Below are 12,664 nucleotides of genomic sequence, written 5' to 3'. Positions count from 1 at the left end.
ACTAAAGGGTTCACGCTTCCCCGCGATACCCCCAAGTACAACGGCACCGTGAAGCCGGAGGACAGGCTCACCGACTACACCACCGCCATCGGCATCGCCGGTGATAACCACTGCCTCGCCGTACGCTACGTGCCTCTCATGCTCCAGGGATCGGCCCGCACCTGGTTGAACAGTCTGCCGGCTGGCCGCATCAACACGTGGGTCGACTCTGAGCAGGCCTTCGTGCGCACCTTCACCGGCACCTACAAGCGACCCGGCCGCCCCAGTCAGCTCGCCATGTGCGTGCAGGGGCTGGCGGAAACCCGCCGCGAGTACCTCGCATGCTGGACCGTGCTGCGGAACAGCTGCGACGGCGTCCATGAAGTCCAAGCGATCCAGTACTTTGTCAACGGGTGCCGAGACGGCACCCTCCTCAAGCACAAGCTCTTGCGCTCTGAGCCGGCCACCATGGCCGCACTCATGGTGATGGCGGACAAGTATGCCAACGCCGACTCCGCCATGAAGATCCAGGTGGCGCTGGATGAAGCCCGCAAAGCGAAGCCGGTTCCCCCTCCGAAGCTGGCCGGCGAAGGAAGTCGGCAGCAGCACAACCAGCAGAACAACAAGCGCAAAGCCGATCAACCGGCTCAGCGCTACGACAACCGGCTCGTCGCGGCCGCCGAGCAGGCGCCCGCGGCCGAGCCGGCCGCCAAACGCCGGAACACCGGCAAGACGACATGGCAGCCCGCCATGAGCTTAGAGGAGATGCTCGACGCTCCCTGCAAGCACCACAGCGGCGCGAGGCCGTCCACGCACATGCTCCGACAGTGCGCCATCACCAAGCGCATCGCGAGGGTTGACATCCCGCCTCCCCCGGCTCCGGCTTCTAGGGCAGGGCAGCCACCTCCGCCACCTCCACCGGCCGACGGCGCGATGCGCGACGACCCCTACCCGGCCCAGAACGCTACTTACATCGTCTTCACCAGCCTCGGCGATGACAAACGCAGCGAACGCCTCCATCGGCAGAAGGTGAACACCGTCATCCCGGCCAAGACGGAATACATGCATTGGTCGGAACGCCCGGTCACCTGGACCCGGGAGGACCACCCGCCCGTCATGCCGAAACCGGGTGGTCACGCCCTCGTCCTCAACCCTACTATCGTCGCGCGCCGGCGCACGTGCAAGTTCTCCCGGGTTCTCGTCGACGGCGGCAGCAGCATCAACATCCTCTACCGCGACACCCTGACCAAGCTCGGCCTCGAGGCCAAAGACCTGGAGCCGACCCGGACGATCTTCCACGGCATCGTTCCCGGCCTCTCCTGCTCTCCGATTGGCCGGATCCGCCTCGACGTCCTGTTCGGCGACAGCAGCCACTTCCGACGCGAGCCGATCTGGTTCGAGGTGGTGGACCTGTGCAGCGCGTACCACGCACTGCTGGGTCGGCCCGCGCTCACCAAGTTCATGGCGGTCCCCCACTACGCCTACCTGAAGATGAAGCTGCCGGGTCCGAAGGGCCTCATCACCATCATCGGTGACTACCGCAAGTCCCTGGACTGCGCCCGAGACGGGGCCAAGCTAGCAGAGTCGCTGGTCATAGCCGAGGAGCGGCGCCAACTCGACCGGATTGTCGCCTTGGCCCACGAGGCATCGGCCGCGCGGGTCCTGGCTGAGGAGCCGGCCGATGAGGCCGCGTTCAAGCCCTCCAAGGAAACCAAGAAGGTGAAGCTGAACCCGGAAGACCCCAGCAGCAGCAAGTACGTTGTCGTGGGCACCCGCCTCGACAGCAAATAGGAAGGCGAGCTCGTCGACTTCCTCCCTGAGAATCAGGATATCTTTGCATGGACCCCAAAGGACATGCCGGGTATCCCGAGGAAGTACGTCGAGCACAAACTCCACGTCCGCAAGGACGCCAAGCCTGTCCGTCAACCCCTGCGACGTTTTTCTGAAGAGAGAGAAGAACCATCGGTGAAGAGGTCGCCAAGCTTTTGGCGGCCGGCTTCATCATGGAAGTGTTTCACCCCGCGTGGCTGGCCAACCCGGTCCTCGTCCTGAAGAAGAACAAGACCTGGCGCATGTGTATCGACTGCACCAGCCTGAACAAGGCCTGCCCCAATGACCCGTTCGCCCTCTCGCGGATCGACCAAGTCATCGACTCCACCGCCGGGTGTGAGCTCCTGTCCTTCCTGGATGCTTACTCCGGCTATCATCAGATCAAGCTGGACCCGGCCGATGCCCTGAAGACATCTTTCATCACGCCCTTTGGGGTGTATTGCTACATCACCATGTCGTTCGGCTTGAAGAACGCCGGCGCCACTTTCCAGCGCAGCATGCAAAAATGCTTGCTGCCGCAACTCGGCCGCAACATCCACGTCTACATGGACGACATCGTGGTGAAGACCAAGCAGCACCTCACGCTCCTCGACGATTTGAAGGAGACCTTCGCCAACCTGCGTGAATACAAGGTCAAGCTCAACCCGGAGAAATGTGTTTTCAGCGTCCCGGCCGGAAAGCTACTCGGCTTCCTCGTCTCGGAGCGCAGCATTGAGGCAAACCCGGAGAAGATCAAGGCCATCGAGCGCATGCGCAAGCCGGCTCGGCTGCGCGATGTCCAAAAGTTCACCGGCTGCTTGGCCTCGGTCAGCCGGTTTCTCAGCTGGCTGGCCGAGAGGGCCCTGCCCCTATATCAGCTGATGAAGAAGACGACGCCGTTCGAATGGAACGACCAGGCGGACGAAGCTTTCTGGGATCTCAAGCGCATGCTCTCCACCGCACCAGTCCTGGCCACACCGGCCGAGAAGGAGCCGTTGTTGCTCTATATCGCCGCGACCTCGTGGTCGGTCAGCACGGTGATGGTGGTCGAGGGACCAGAGAAGGACAAGGTCCAAGCCGTCCAGCGTCCCGTCTACTACCTGAGCGAGGTGCTCTCTGCCTCGAAGTAGAACTACCCGCACTACCAGAAGATGTGTTACGGCGTGTACTTCACCGCCAAGAAGCTGAAGCAGTACTTCCAAGAGCATGTCATCACCGTGGTCAGCACGGCCCCCTCTCGGCGAGATCATCGGGTGTCGGGATGCCTCTGGCCGGGTCGCCAAGTGGGCGCTCGAGCTAGCCGGCCACACCATCCTCTAAGAGCCCCGCACCATGATCAAGTCCCAGGCTCTGGCCGACTTCCTCGTCGACTAGACCGTGACCTAGTACCTGCCACCTCCACCGGACTCAACACAATGGCGCATGCACTTCGACGGCTCGAAGATGCGACTCGGCCTAGGGGCCAGCATCGTGATATCCTCCCCCAAGGGAGACCGGCTCAAGTACGCGCTCCAGATCCACTTCGCCGCCTCCAACAACGTCGCCAAGTATGAAGCCCTTGTCCACGGCCTCCGGCTTGCCAAGGAACTCGGCATCCGGCGCATCCTGTGCTATGGCGACTCGGACCTGGTGGTGCAGCAGAGCTCCGGCGAGTGGGACGCCCACGACTCCAACATGGCAAGCTACCGCTTCCTCGTCCAAAAGCTGTCCGGATTCTTCGCGGGCTGCGAGTTCCTCCACATCCCGCACGCAGAGAACGAGGCGGCTGACACGCTCGCCAAGATCGCCTCATCCCGGCAATCCATTCCGTCCGGCGTCTCTCTCGAGCATCTGCACAAGCCGTCCGTCAAGCCGTCTCCGGACTTCCGAGTCCATCCACGTCCCAGCCGACCCGGCCGCGCCTCAACCCGGCCTGGGGACTGCTCCAGTCGATCCAGCCGCGCCTCAACCCGGCCCGGGGACTGCTCCAGCCGACCCGGCCGCGCCCCAACCCGGCCCGGTGACTGCTCCAGCAGACCCGGCCACCGTCGTCCCCGACCCGGGGGCTGCTGAACCCGGCTCGGGGGCTGCCGCCCTGGACCCCGACGTAGTGGCCGTCTTCTCCGTGGTCACGGCACCATCCTGGGCCCTGCCCATCTCGGAGTTCCTGGAGAACCGGTTCCTCCCCATGGACAAGACCGAAGCCCGGCAAGTGCAGCGCCGAGCGTCCGCCTACAGCATCATCAACAACGAGCTCGTCAAGCGCAGCTCCACCGGCGTATTCCAACGCTGCGTCGAGCAAGACAAGGGCATTGAGATCCTCCTCGACATACACCAGGGCGAGTGCATGCACCACGCCGCCTCACGATCCCTGGTGGCCAAGGCTTTCCGCCACGGTTTCTACTGGCCCACGGCCCTCGAAGACGCAGAGTCGCTCGTCCTCAAGTGCGAGGGATGCCAGCGCTTCAGCAAGCGCAGCCACCAGCCAGCGTCGGCACTCCGGACCATCCCGATCGCCTGGCCCTTCGCGGTCTGGGGACTCGACATGGTGGGACCATTCAAGTCCACTTGAGGTGGCATGACGCATTTGCTGGTGGCGATGGACAAGTTCACCAAGTGGATCGAAGCAAGGCCAATCAAGAAGCCGGACGGTCCAACGGCCGTTTGATTCATCAAGCACATCGCGGTGCGCTACGGCATGCCAAACATCATCATCACGGACAACGGCACCAACTTCGCCAAGGGCGCGCTCACGCAGTACTGCTCCATCTCCGGCATCCGCCTCAACCTGGCTTCCCTTGGACATCCGCAGTCCAACGGCTAGGTCGAGCGGGCCAACGGCCTCATCCTATCCGGTATCAAACCGCGACTCGTCGAGCCCCTCATCCATTCACCTCGCAGTTGGCTTGACGAGTTGCCGGCCGTCCTCTGGAGTCTTCGCACCATGCCAAACTGGTCGACCGGGTTCACCCTGTTCTTCCTCGTCTACGGAGCAGAAGCCGTCATCCCGACCGACGTCGAGTTCGACTCGCCGCGCGTCACGATGTACATGGAAGCCGAAGCAAAGGAAGCCCACGAAGACGGCGTCGACCTGCTCGAAGAAGCACGTCTCCTAGCGCTCAGTCGCTCAGCCATCTACCAGCAAGGTCTGAGGCATTACCACAGCAAGAAGATCAAGCCCCTCGCTTTCCGAGAGGGAGACCTCGTCCTCCGACTCGTCCAAGAGCAGACCGGCCAACACAAGCAGTCCTCCCCATGGGAGGGCCCCTTCATCGTCAGCAAGGCCTTATGCGACCGCAACGCGTACTACCTCATCGATGCCCGCAAGACGAACAAGCGCAAGAGGGACACTGCCGGCGAAGAAACAACCCGGGCATGGAATGCAGAGCTCCTCTGCCCGTTTTACAGTTAGCCGTGTGCAGGTATGTATGACTACCTTTTATAATCATCTGAAACTATGGGATCCCCGAACGATGCTCAGGGGCTGCCCCTTTTGCGACCAAGCTATTGTGTCTCCTACATTTGTGCACTGCTTTACTCTTAAGCCAACCCGGCCACCGCGTCGACCCGCTCGACCCGGGGGCTCGGGGGCTGGCCGGCTTGGCCACCCGTCGTTGCCCTTAGCGGCTCCTAACGCGTTGGATCGTTGTGGCCTCTCACTTCGCCCTAAGTCGTAGAACCAGTATTCGGCTGTTGGCTGGCAAGCACATGAGACCAAAAGCACCAACGCGCCGCGAACACTAAGTCAAGGGTCGCCGCGTCGCCCAACCCGGCCCTGCCACTTTAAGTTGCCGCACGACCGGCTCCTCGCCAGCCCGGCCCCGCAGGATTGCCGCCAGCCGGCCCAGTGGGTGTTTTGCTCACGCTCAATGTTTCGAAAGCCTAAGTATTGTATGCTCCTCTCAAAGGTCGAACCCCTTGTCACGGACCGCAGCCTCGGCCGTCAGACTCGCGGGGGGGGGACCCAAAGGGGGAAAGCTACAAGAAAACGGCCCCAAAGACGAAAAGCAAAGGCGCAGACATCCACAAAGTTTCTGCTTATCGCCGGGTCGCCCAACCCGGCCCTGTCACTTTAAGTTGCCGCACGACCGGCTGCTCGCCAACCCGGCCCCGCCGGATTGCCGCCAGCCGGCCCAGTGGGTGTTTCGCTCACGCTCAACGTTTCGAAAGCCTAAGTACTGTACGCTCCTCTGAAAGGTCGAACCCCTTGTTACGGACCGGAGCCTCGGCCGTCAGACTCGCGGGGGGGAGGCCCAAAGGGGGAAGGTTGCAAGAAAACGGCTCCAAAAACGAAAAGCAAAGGCGCAGACATTCACGCAGCTCATACATTATAAATTCAAACAGGCCCAAGGCCAGAGTTCATTACACCCAGTCAACCCCCAGTGGGTGGGTGGACCTGCTACCTAACAGAAGTTTTTTATAAGTTAAAAAATCAGGCGTTCCCATCGCTGAATCGCGCAGCTCCCAGGTCCGCTGAGGTGCCGGTATCTTCCTCCCCAACGTCCGCGTCGCAGTAGATGCCCATCTCCTCAGAGCTGCCCTCCGGGTCGTCCAGAAGCAAGCCGTAGTCGTCAGCAGGCACGACTCCGCCGTCTTTCACCCACTCCGGCCGGAACTCGTGGTGGAAGGCGAACCCGGCGATATAGCTGGCTCGAGCAGCAATCCGGCCGGCTTCCGCCTGTAGCTGGCTCTCCGAGACGGCTCGCTGGCCCATTAGCGCGTCCAGCGACAAGTCCGGATGGCAAGACATCGTGAACATGAGCGCCATCTCGGCGCCATCATGAGCGGCGGAGACCCGCCAGTCATGGAGCCGCTCCGGACCCGCCTCCGGCCAGCGCGTCAGCCGCGTCAAGCTGCTCGGCGCGACGGAACCCGGCCAGAGGGCCACTGTCATCGCCGCACCGGCCTCGGAGAGACGTCCCATCTGCTCGCCCAAGACTCGCGGACGGGCCTCGGCGGCGGTCACAATCTCCGGGAAGGTGCAGGCCACCCGCGGGTCAGTCCCGGAGTCGACGATCCCTTATGGGTCGCACTGAAAGCGGACCGCCTCCTCCGCTAGCTGGCGCGCCTCCGGGAAGGCCCCTGCCAAGAAGGAAAGCAAGTCAGAAGAAAATTACTAAGGAAGAAAAGCCGAGGTCCCAACCCGGCAACAACAAAACCAAAGGAAAGCACTTACTGGAGAAGGACTCTTCCAGGTGCTGCGCTTCGAGCAATGTACCGCACCGCTCCCGGGCGATGGTGCGGTCGCGCTCCTGGAGCGTCTCCTCCAGATCAGCGACCTTGGCAAGGGCTGCCTTCAGCTTGGCGTCCTTGTCCTCGGCTGCCTTCACGGCCTCCTCGCGGCGCCGGGTCTCCCCCTGCCGGGTCTCCTCCGCCGTGGCCACCAGCGCCTTCAGGCGCTCCACCTCGGCCTGGAGCTGCCCCTTGTCGTCGGCCAGCTTGCCGTGCTGCTGGTCCGCCTCGGCAAGGGCCTGCTGCGCCTCCACGACCATGGCGGCCTCCGCCTTGAGGCGCTGCACCTCGGCCTTGAGGCGGCTCTTGTCTCCCGCCAGCTGCTCCTGCAGCCGGCTGGCTTCGTTGAGCACCTGTCGGGCTCCCGTTGCCTCCGCCTTCGCCTTCTCCACCTCGGCCCCAAGATGGCCGACGTCTACGACAAGCCGGTCATAGTGAAAACCGGCCCGAATCAGCCGGGTCTTCCAAGACAGCACCTCGGCTGCAGAAGAAGAACTCAGCAACAAAGTACTATTTTAAGATTCGACCCAACTGCTGCGCAGTTGGCCCGAATCTCGGGGGCTACACCCAGTGGGTGCGCTAGCGCGCCCCCACTAGAAAAGAGCATGAAAGAGAAGTACCTGCCGCGACGCGGAGCTCCCCCTCCTTGGCGGCGAGCCTCTCCTTGAGACGCCGGTGTGTCTCAAGGAGCCGGTTGAAGACGCTGACCCGGTAGGAGTCCAGTTGCTGCGGAAGGCAACGATCAGCGCAAGACCACAAGATAAGATTCGACCCAACTGCTACGCAGTTGGCCCGAATCTCGAGGGCTACACCCAGTGGGTGCGCTGGCGTGCCCCCACGAAGGAGAAAACATGAAAAAAGAAAAGCAGAACACAAATGAAAACTTACGAAGACGGCGCGCTCCAGCTCCTGCGTCGCCTCGACCTCGGCCTGGGCGAAGGCCTGGATCCGGTCCGTCCTGTTGGGAATCGTAGCATAATTTAAAATTTTCCTACGCTCACCAAGATGCATCTATGGAGTCTACTAGCAACGAAGGGAAAGGAGTGGATCTACATACCCTTGTAGATCGCGAGCGGAAGCGTTCCAATGAACGTGGATGACGGAGTCGTACTCGCCGTGATCCAAATCACCGATGACCGAGTGCCGAACGGACGGCACCTCCGCGTTCAACACACGTACGGTGCAGCAACGTCTCCTCCTTCTTGATCCAGCAAGGGGAAAGGAGAGGTTGATGGAGATCCAACAGCACGACGGCGTGGTGGTGGATGTAGCGGCTCTCCGGCAGGGCTTCGCAAGAGAGAGAGAGGTGTTGCAGGGGAGGAGGGAGGCGCCCAAGGCTTAGATGTTGCTGCCCTCCCTTCCCCCCACTATATATAGGGCCAAGGGAGAGGGGGGGGCGTAGCCTTGCCCCTTCCTCCAAGGAAGGGTGCGGCCAGGGGGGAGTCCTTCCCCCCCAAGGCACCTCGGAGGTGCCTTCCCCCTTTAGGACTCTCCCTTTTTTCTTATCTCTTGCGCATGGGCCTCTTGGGGCTGGTTCCCTTGGCCCATATAGGCCAAGGCGCACCCCTTACAGCCCATGTGGCCCCCCGGGGCTGGTGGACCCCCTTGGTGGACCCCCGGACCCCTTTCGGCACTCCCGGTACAATACCGATAAAGTGCGAAACTTTTCCGGCGACCAAAATAAGACTTCCCATATATAAATCTTTACCTCCGGACCATTCCGGAACCTCTCGTGATGTCCGGGATCTCATCCGGGACTCCGAACAATTTTCGGGTTTCCGCATACATATATCTCTACAACCCTAGCGTCACCGGACCTTAAGTGTGTAGACCCTACGGGTTCGGGAGACATGCAGACATGACCGAGACACCTCTCCGGTCAATAACCAACAGCGGGATCTGGATACCCATGTTGGCTCCCACATGTTCCACGATGATATCATCGGATGAACCACGGTGTCGAGGATTCAATCAATCCGTATGCAATTCCCTTTGTCAATCGGTATGTTACTTGCCCGAGATTCGATCGTCGGTATCCCAATACCTTGTTCAATCTCGTTACCGGCAAGTCTCTTTACTCGTACCGCAATGCATGATCCCGTGACTAACGCCTTAGTCACATTGAGCTCATGATGATGCATTACCGAGTGGGCCCAGAGATACCTCTCCGTTTACACGGAGTGACAAATCCCAGTCTCGATCCGTGCCAACCCAACAGACACTTTCGGAGATACCCGTAATGCACCTTTATAGTCACCCAGTTACGTTGTGACGTTTGGCACACACAAAGCACTCCTACGGTATCCGGGAGTTGCACGATCTCATGGTCTAAGGAAAAGATACTTGACATTGGAAAAGCTCTAGCAAACGAAACTACACGATCTTTTATGCTATGCTTAAGTTGGGTCTTGTCCATCACATCATTCTCCTAATGATGTGATCCCGTTATCAATGACATCCAATGTCCATAGTCAGGAAACCATGACTATCTGTTGATCAACGAGCTAGTCAACTAGAGGCTTACTAGGGACAGGTTGTGGTCTATGTATTCACACATGTATTACGATTTCCAGACAATACAATTATAGCATGAATAATAGACAATTACCATGAACAAAGAAATATAATAATAACCATTTATTATTGCCTCTAGGGCATATTTCCAACAGTCTCCCACTTGCACTAGAGTCAATAATCTAGTTCACATCACCATGTGATTAACACTCACTGGTCACATCACCATGTGACCAACATCTAAAGAGTTTACTAGAGTCATCAATCTAGTTCACATCATTATGTGATTATCACTCAATGTGTTCTGGTTTGGTCATGTTATGCTTGTGAGAGAGGTTATTAGTCAACGCGTCTGAACCTTTCAGAACCGTGTGCTTTACGAATATCTATGTCATCTTGTGGATGCTACCACGCGCTATTTGGAGCCATTTCAAGTAATTGCTCTACTATACGAATCCGGTTTACTACTCAGAGTTATCCGGATTAGTGTCAAAGTTCGCATCGACGTAACCCTTTACGACGAACTCCTTTCCACCTCCATAATCGAGAAAAAATTCCTTAATCCACTAGGTACTAAGGATAAGTTCGACCGCTGTCATGAGATCCTTTCCGGATCACCATTGTACCCCCCTTGACCAACTCATGGCAAGGCACACTACATGTGCGGTACACAGCATAGCATACTATAGAGCCTACGTCTAAAGCATAGGGGACGACCTTCGTCCTTTCTCTATCTTCTGCTGTGGTCAGGTCTTGAGTCTCACTCAATACTCACACCTTGTAACACAGCCAAGAACTCCTTCTTTGCTGATCTATTTTGAACTCTTTCAAAATCATGTCAAGGTGTGCTGTCTTTTGAAAGTATCATCAGGCGTCTTGATCTATCTCTATGGATCTTGATGCCCAATATGTAAGCAGCTTTATCCAGGTCTTCCTTTGAAAAACTCCTTTCAAACAACCCTTTATGCTTTCCAGAAATTTTACATCATTTCGGATCAACAATATGTCATTCACATATACTTTATCAGAAATGTTGTAGCGCTCCCACTCACTTTATTGTAAATACAAGTTTCTAACAAACTTTGTATAAACCCAAAAACTTTGATCACTCCATCAAAGCGTATATTCTGACTCCGAGATGCTTGCTCTAATCCATGGAAGGATCGCTGGAGCTAGCATACCTTTTAGCATCCTTAGGATCGACAAAACCTTTCTGATTGTATCACATACAACCTTTCCTTACGAAAACTGGTAAGGAAACTTGTTTTGACATCCATCTGCCAGATTTCATAAATGCAGCTAATGCTAACATGATTTCGACGGACCTAAGCATCGCTACGGATGAGAAAAACTCATCGTAGTCAACTCCTTGAACTTGTGAAAATACTCTTTGCCACAAGTCGAGCTTCATAGACGGTAACATTACCGTCCATGTCCGTCTTCTTCTTAAAGATCCATTTATCTCAATGGCTTGCCGATCATCTGGGCAAGCTCACCAAAGTCCATGCTTTGTTCTGATACATGGATTCTATCTCGGATTTCATGGCCTCGAGCCATTCGTCGGAATATGGGCCCACCATTGCTTCTCCATAGCTCGTAGGTTCATTGTTTTCTAGCAACATGACTTCCAAGACAGGATCACGCATTACTCTGAAGTAGTGCGCATCCTCGTCGTCCTACGAGGTTTGGTAGTGACTTGATCCGAAGTTTCATGATCACTATCATAAGCTTCCACTTCAATTGGTGTAGGTGCCACAGGAACAACTTCCTGTGCCCTGCTACACACTAGTTGAAGCGACGGTTCAATAACCTTATCAAGTCTCCACCATCCTCCCACTCAATTCTTTCGAGAGAAACTTTTCCTCGAGAAAGGACTCGTTTCTAGAAGCAATTACTTTTGCTTCCAGATAGGAGGTATACCCAACTGTTTTTGGGTATTCTATGAAGATGCATTTATCCGCTTTGGGTTCGAGCTTATTAGCCTGAAACTTTTTCACATAAGCATCGCAGCCCCAAACTTTTAAGAAACGACAACTTAGGTTTCTATAAACGGTGTCGTCTCAACGGAATTGCGTGGAGCCCCTTTTAAAGTGAATGCGGTTGTCTCTAATGCCTAACCCATAAATGATAGTGGTAATTTGATAAGAAACATCATGGTATGCACCATATCCAATAGGGTGCAGTTATGATGTTCGGACACACCATCACACTATGGTGTTCCAGGCGGTATTAATTGTGAAACACTTTCCACAATGTCTCAATTGTGTGCCAAACTCGTATCTCAGATACTCATCTCTATGATCATATCAGAGACATTTTATCCTCTTGTCACGACGATCTTCAACTTCACTCTGAAATTGCTTGAACCTTTCAATAATTCAGACTAGTGTTTCATCAAGTAAATACACTCAGCATCTACTCAAATCATCTGTGAAGTAAGAACATAACGATATCCACTGCATGCCTCAGCATTCATTGGACTGCATACATCAAAATGTATTACTTCCAATAAATTGCTCTCTTGTTCCATCTCACTGAAAATGAGGCCTTTCAGTCATCTTGCCCATGTGGTATGATTTGCATGTCTCAAGTGATTCATAATCAAGTGAGTCCAAACGATCCATCTGTATGGAGTTTCTTCATGCATATATACCAATAGACATGGTTCGCATGTCTCAATCTTTTAAAAAATGAGTGAGTCCAAAGATCCACCTACATGGAGCTTCTTCATGCGTTCTACACCAATATGACTCAAGTGGCAGTGCCACAAGTATGTGGTACTATCATTACTATCTTATATCTTTTGGCATGAACATGTGTATCACTACGATCGAGATTCATTTTAGGTGCAAGACCATTGAAGGTATTATTCAAATAAACAGAGTAACCATTATTCTCCTTAAATGAATAACCGTTTTGCGGTAAACATAATCCAATCATGTTCAACGCAAACACCAAATCTCGATGGTAGAGGGAGCATGCGATGCTTGATCACATCAACCTTGGAAACACCTCCAACACATATCGTCATCTCACCTTTAGCTAGTCTCCGTTTATTCCGCAGCTTTTATTTCGGGTTACTAACACTTAGCAACCGAACCGGTATCTAATACCCTGGTGCTGCTAGGAGTACTAGTAAAGTACACATTCA

At 55.9% G+C, this 12,664-nt stretch overlaps 1 protein-coding gene across 1 annotated transcript; it reads left to right on the top strand.

Annotated features, from left to right (window-relative positions):
* Positions 1-3,462: 3,462 nt before the first annotated feature.
* Positions 3,463-4,591, top strand: LOC141021960 (uncharacterized). Its single transcript, XM_073497822.1, has 3 exons — positions 3,463-3,667; positions 3,759-4,141; positions 4,445-4,591. The coding sequence occupies exons 1-3, from the start codon at positions 3,463-3,465 to the stop codon at positions 4,589-4,591; spliced, it is 735 nt and encodes a 244-aa protein (XP_073353923.1).
* The last annotated feature ends 8,073 nt before the right edge of the window (positions 4,592-12,664 follow it).

Source organism: Aegilops tauschii, chromosome 4 (genome assembly GCF_002575655.3).
Source record: "Aegilops tauschii subsp. strangulata cultivar AL8/78 chromosome 4, Aet v6.0, whole genome shotgun sequence".
NCBI lineage: Eukaryota > Viridiplantae > Streptophyta > Magnoliopsida > Poales > Poaceae > Aegilops > Aegilops tauschii.
This window is presented reverse-complemented; position numbering and strand designations above follow the sequence as displayed.

Bases quoted from the DNA above. Each gene is read 5' to 3' on its own strand.
- LOC141021960 (XM_073497822.1), top strand. From the start codon at position 3,463: ATGGCAAGCTACCGCTTCCTCGTCCAAAAGCTGTCCGGATTCTTCGCG. The intron at 3,668-3,758 runs GTCCCAGCCGAC...GGACTGCTCCAG, and splicing joins GGACTTCCGAGTCCATCCAC to CCGACCCGGCCGCGCCCCAA. The intron at 4,142-4,444 runs GTGGCCAAGGCT...TGATTCATCAAG, and splicing joins ACGCCGCCTCACGATCCCTG to CACATCGCGGTGCGCTACGG.